The sequence below is a fragment of the Rhagoletis zephyria genome, unplaced genomic scaffold (assembly GCF_001687245.7).
Source record: "Rhagoletis zephyria isolate East Lansing unplaced genomic scaffold, Rhagoletis_zephyria_1.1 Rzeph_scaffold_11392, whole genome shotgun sequence".
In the NCBI taxonomy this organism is placed as follows: domain Eukaryota; kingdom Metazoa; phylum Arthropoda; class Insecta; order Diptera; family Tephritidae; genus Rhagoletis; species Rhagoletis zephyria.
This window is the reverse complement of record NW_016168469.1, coordinates 12,801-19,218: the sequence shown is the minus strand read 5'-3', so window position 1 is coordinate 19,218 and position 6,418 is coordinate 12,801. Positions and strand designations below refer to the sequence as shown.

The following is a 6,418-nucleotide window of genomic DNA, read 5'->3' as shown; positions in this document are numbered from 1 at the left end:
AAACTTTAGAGATTTTATTATTATGTTTTCTGTTGTAGAATGAGTAAAATTTAAACAAAAATGAAAATGTATAGACGAAATTTACGAAAAAATGTAAAATCAGTTGCTCTAATGCTGCTTAACAAAAAATTTCAAATCACACATAATCAATACGCTCACTAAACGACAGGCTAAATATAATAAAATTGCTTTTTTAGTTCTTCAATCTGACGTCAGGATTTTTTAAAGGACTTTGTTGTTGAAAAAATATTATTAATTAAATAAATTATTTAAATAAATCAGTACAATATAGAAAAACAATACGGGTACCAAATGAAAGAGAAAATTCTGCAGGAATTAAAAACATTAAATTTTTTTAGTTTACAAGAACGAATAGTTATTGAAAATGCGTTTTCATTTATGTCCTTATCACATAATTTTTTCAAAAATAAATATTGAAAATGTTCAAGGATATTCAAGAAAAAAAATTTTTGAAGACATTTTCCTTATGCACAAAAAATGTAGTCTTTCTTAATTTTACAGAATTTTCTCTTTTTTTTGGTATCCACACTGTTACGCTAAATTGAACTGAATTTTTTAAATAATTATTTGAATTAATAATTTTTTGTAATTTCAAAGCCCTTAAAAAAATCATGACGTCATAAGCAATTTTACTATACCTTGCCCATAGTTTCGCTAATATATTAATTTTTTGTGCGTAAAATTTACTGCCGCACGGTGGAGTAATCAACGTGAAATGCATAAAAAAAAAGTTTGAAAAGCAACTAGTGAATTAGTGAGTCTTTTAGGGGACTAACTCTGAAACACTACCTTTCCGATGCAAAAAGAATTATCGCCATCGGTGGACGTGGTCCAAAGTTATGCGGTAACATACATAAAAAAAAAAAAAATATTCCGACGAACTGATATCCTCCTCCTTTTTTGGAAGTCGGTTAAAAATACCCCGTAAATCAGAGCAAAAGCAAGGAGATTTCTTCTCAAAATTCTAAAAAAAATTAATGAACAAGAAGTTGTCACCTTATTTTCAGCCGATAAATTTGAGAAGAAATTCAAGCTAAAATTAAAAAGACTTTCGAGCAAAAATTTCTTCAGTCTTGTCTCCTCTCGCTCTCCTTGGCCTAAAAGGTTTTGTGGACGTCAAATACCGAACACTGAGTACGGGATATAAAAAGAAATACAGAACATTCAGCGGCCCGTATGAAAGAAATAAATTATCAGGACAATTGACGAAAAAGGACTGTCCCTTCAATTGAGGACGGATGCCCATATAGCTTTTGGCTTACACAAACTCACACACACTCAATCTCCGATCGACCAGAATAAAATTTTTTCGCCATTGTTTTGGATGTAGACTGTTTATTTGCGTCTTATAAACAACAAGTCTGTATAGCGAATTTCCTTCATTGTAGTTGTTGGAACAGAGTCATTATTCACATACAGTATTTACCNACCAGAATAAAATTTTTTCGCCATTGTTTTGGATGTAGACTGTTTATTTGCGTCTTATAAACAACAAGTCTGTATAGCGAATTTCCTTCATTGTAGTTGTTGGAACAGAGTCATTATTCACATACAGTATTTACCAAGTTAATATCTGGTTTGAGTGATCGCTCTTTTTCGTAAAAACATAAAGCTCGGATCACTTTGACGACTGCAACTTCACGACGTAACGACAGCGACATCATTTTGTCGACAAATGTCGCCTTGAAGCCAGCTTCTTAAACATTTTGAAGACCTCAGCGACATAGCAAACAGCTGATTTTAAAGTTTGACATTTTGGTATATTTATTTTAAAAATTGTGTATTTTTATTTAAGTAAATAAGAAAAACATGAACAATCAAGAATATGTGATTAATTTTGCGACAATTTAATTTTGCAGCACTACATCTACTCATTGTCGCCGGCAAAATTAGAAATAGATTTAATTTGGCGACGTCGACAATTGCAGTCCTGCAGCCAAGATGTCGTGCTGTCGTCAAAATAATTGTGTCCGTAAGAACGTGTGTATTTAAAACTTGACAGATGCTGCTTGTCGCTTGCTGTCGTCAAAGTGTTCCGAGCTTAACGCTTGATGAGCACTCGAAATTACATAGCTTTTTCCAATGCTCCCCAAGTTGCAACAGGGAAAACCTACAAAGTCACGGACTTATTGATCCACCCTCATATCTTAGTAAATTCATTTTTGTCGCGCGATCGATCCAGTTTGCATCGGAGAAGAGTTTGTTTCTATGCCTAATAAAGCACAAATTGCGTGGTTCAAATATTAAAAGCGATCTATATATCCTGAAAATTTTCTTCTGGAAAAGAAGTCACACATGAATTATCGCCTAAATTATACAAATTTTAACTTTTTTAAATTTTATTTTTATTTTGTGTTTAGAGTTAGTCATCATGTATGGAACTTTTGCATTTGCCATATTTATTGGATTCTCTTTTTTGGTGGTATACCTGATGTGCAAGTAAGTTTTATCGATTTTTTAATAACATGAATACAGCCATTAAAACTGTAAGAGTCCATTCGTTATGCCTTTGGTTAACAATTTCTATATCTGTTTCTAGACAAATGAAGTTGAATAACGAATTGAACAACATGTCATGGCGTGTACGCCCAGATGAGGTACTCCTTGAGGTAGGAAGACTGTATGGCAGTAAAGTTGGTCTACAAAAACTCAATGTGGAGGTTAGCTTAAGCAAATGAGACTGAAATTGCAAAGTCAAATTCTTCTTTTATTCTTTGGAATATATCCTATTTACACCTATTTTTCCGCACAGAACTTTTCACTTCAGCAGTATGATATCCATTCCGGACGCGCATCTATTGCTAGTTGTGCCTCGCTGCCGCTCACCCAAGTCTTTACCACAATTGGCATTTTCAAAGGTGAACGTGTCGCCATTAAGAAGATACATCGCAAGAAGGTCGACATAACACCAACCCTCTTGTGGGAAATCAAGCAGGCGCGTGATGTTAGCCACGAGAACACGGTGCGTTTTGTTGGCGCCTGCATAGATTTGCCACGCCCGACCGTACTAATACTTACCGAATACTGTCCCAAGGGTAGTTTAAAAGATGTGCTGGAGAACGAGGCAATACAATTGGATTGGAATTTTCGTATGTCGCTCATCCACGATATAGTCAAGGGCATGGCTTATCTGCATAATAGCGATGTGCAGGTTCATGGCAAATTGCGCTCATGTAACTGTCTCATCGATGGCAGGTTTGTGTTGAAGATCTCTGATTTTGGTTTGCGTTCATTGACTACGCCATCTGAGTTTGTGAAGGATCAAAATTACTTTAATAGTGAGTTGAATATAGTAGTTAGCACATAGATTTATGTTTAGCTATTAAAAATCTCAATGTTGTACCTCTTTTATTCCAGAATTCCTTTGGATTGCACCAGAGCTGCTACCTGTTACAGTACTACCCGGTAATCCGGCCACGCAGAAGGGAGATGTTTACTCATTTGCTATAATATTGGAAGAAATTGTTGTGCGCGGTGGCCCCTATGAAATGGCACGCCAGTTTATGGATGTGCAAACTATAGTGAATCGAGTGGAGGCGCATGAACTACCACCATTTCGACCATTTGTTGGTCAACGCGACTGTCCGCCCGATGTACTAGACTTAATGGAAAAATGCTGGGCTGATAATCCGGATGATAGGCCGGCATTTGCTACGATACGATCATCGGTGCGATTGATTATGAAGTAGGTTATAGTAGGTATTTTTGTACATTCTCTATTTCTCACGCTCTGCTCCACCATGCACTCTCAGAGGTTTTTGCGAGAATCTAATGGATGATTTATTACGTCGCATGGAACAGTATGCCAATAATTTGGAAAGTTTAGTTGAAGAAAAAACCGAACAACTGAGTATGGAAAAACGTCGCACTGAAGAGCTACTTTATCAGGTGCTTCCAAGACCTGTAGCAACACAGTTGCTGGCAGGCGAAATGGTACAACCGGAACAATTTGAGTGTGTGACTATCTATTTCAGCGATATTGTGGGTTTTACGGCGCTATGTGCTGAAAGCGGACCCATGGAAGTGGTCGCCTTTCTGAACGATCTTTATAGCACATTCGATCGTATTATCGGGTTTTATGATGTGTATAAGGTAAGTTTTGAGAAGACAATATGTGTGGAATTTTAAATCATTCAACGCCATATCTCTTTGTAGGTTGAAACAATTGGTGATGCATACATGGTGGTTTCGGGCTTACCCGAACGTAATGACGACCATGCACGTGAAATAGGCCTTATGGCGCTTGCTATATTGGATGCCGTAAAATCATTTACGATACGTCATAAACCAGATTATCAATAAAAATAAGGATTGGCATACACGCTGGTCCAGTTTGTGCGGGTGTTGTTGGTCAAAAGATGCCACACTATTGCTTGTTCGGTGATACTGTGAACACAGCTTCACGCATGGAGTCAGCAGGGTTACGTAAGTACATAGCATAAAGACAATGCTCATAAATAGCGCACTAGGTTTAGAAGTTACTAATTTGGGGTATTCAAATGATGGCCAATGGCGGCTTTGTAGATGATGAGAAACATTTTTGCGAATAATGGATATGCTTGGAGGCGCTGGAGTCGAGATAGGCACATGTCTTCTTTACACCCCTTTTTACAGCTAAGCTATACTTCTGAGGGTATTTTAAAGCTGATGTGCAGAAAATTAATCAAATTTCAAATTAGTTTAAATTAAAACGAATTTGTACTAATTGAAATGCCATACGTGTACAGTGTACACGAGAAAGGAATGACTTCTAAATGTGTACTTTGCTCTTTTCCATGTTGATCAATTTGGTGTAATTTTTTTAATGTTTTTTGTAGGCTTGGTAGATCTGTCACGTGCAAGTATGCTTTAGTATTGACACTAAATTATATAAAAATGCTAAGCGGCAGTTTAGGACAAAGAGGAAGGTAAATTTAAACACTTAATATAATAACAAACTTGGAGGTGAATAGGCCGTATGAATAAAAACTAAGCAATTGCTTTTTCTTAAAATTGCATACCTTTTACTTTAATTTTATTTGAATAAATCGAGTAAAACGTGCGAAATTTTAAGAAAAAGCAATTGCTTATTTTGATTCATACGGTTCAGATAAAGAAAGGAATAAAGATAAGGATCAGGATAAAGGTAAAGGAAAAGATAATAATTAAAAGACAAATAAAGGGATATACATACACAAAGATAAAGATAGTGATAGTCATAAAGATAGAGACAAAGAAAAAATAAATCTGTACAATGAGATATGTTATGGAATGTTATGTTCTGTTTTGTTATGTTATGTTATTTGATGTTATATTTATTATGTTATGTTATGCTCTGTTATGTTATTTTATTTTATATTATATTTTGTTACGCTATGTTACGCTATGTTATGTTTTCTTCTGTTTTGTTATTTTATGCTTTGTTATGCTATGTTACGTTATGTTATGTTATATTATATTTTGTGTTTGGTGTGTTCTGTCGTGTTATGTAATATAATGTTGTTCAATGCATTTGCGTTTCAAATATATTTGTGTGGCATATTTGTAGGGATTTTATTAAAAAATGAAATGGCAGCATGATTCTCTCACGGCTCTCTTTGCACTTAGAAATTTAACTCAGAAAACAAAAATCTATAGTTTTCCAAGTTTCTAAGTGAAGTTGATTTTTTGGGTAACTACATACACGCACTGCTCATTTGCCAGATATACAATTTTCAAGTCAAGTCAAGTCTAAGTCTTGCATAACTGAGCGTTAACAGAGCTCAGTTTTGTATTTAATAGAAAATCTCTAAATTTGAAATAAATTTGGCAATAACGCTTTGAGTATGAAACATTCAATACATATATTCTCTTATTTACAGCCCTAAAGATACACGTCTCTTCAGCGGCCAAAGCTATTTTCGACAAATTTGGCACTTTTCAAATGGAATTACGCGGCGAAGTCGAATTGAAAGGCAAAGGCACAGTCACTACTTATTGGCTTTTGGGTTGCACTGAACCAGATCCGCGACCACCAACGCCACAAAAGAACAATAACGGTGAGGTACCATTCCCCATACTCTTTCCAGCAATTGGTAAATAGCTCTCTGCTGCCGAAGGATTAGAGCATGATTGATTGTAGGGCCTCCGAAATATGAAATACGCTCAATTGTTACCTGTTAAAATGTTTTACATAAGTATGTTTATTTATCTTTATAAACAAATTCATTAACACAGAGTACAACATTCGATGTACCTAAAATTTTGTATTATTATCGTGTATGTAGTAAAAGTATGTAGTAACAATTTATTATTGATAATGTATGTTTGTATGCGTGTGGCTATATCTATGTATTAAGTATATCAGTATCATTGAAAATATTCAGTCTAAAATAAGCTGGACAAAAAGACAACAGTTAGCACTCATTTTGGTAGTTTG

General features: G+C 35.0%; 1 protein-coding gene across 1 annotated transcript; it reads left to right on the top strand.

Moving 5' to 3' along the window:
* Positions 1 to 2,403: 2,403 nt before the first annotated feature.
* LOC108377056 (atrial natriuretic peptide receptor 1-like) lies at positions 2,404 to 6,082 on the top strand. Its single transcript, XM_017633323.1, is given in 8 exon segments — positions 2,404 to 2,460; positions 2,561 to 2,681; positions 2,774 to 3,299; positions 3,379 to 3,706; positions 3,774 to 4,113; positions 4,177 to 4,315; positions 4,318 to 4,446; positions 5,862 to 6,082. Coding segments are annotated over 8 exon segments (1,812 nt in total). The 5' UTR covers positions 2,404 to 2,452.
* Positions 6,083 to 6,418: the final 336 nt, after the last annotated feature.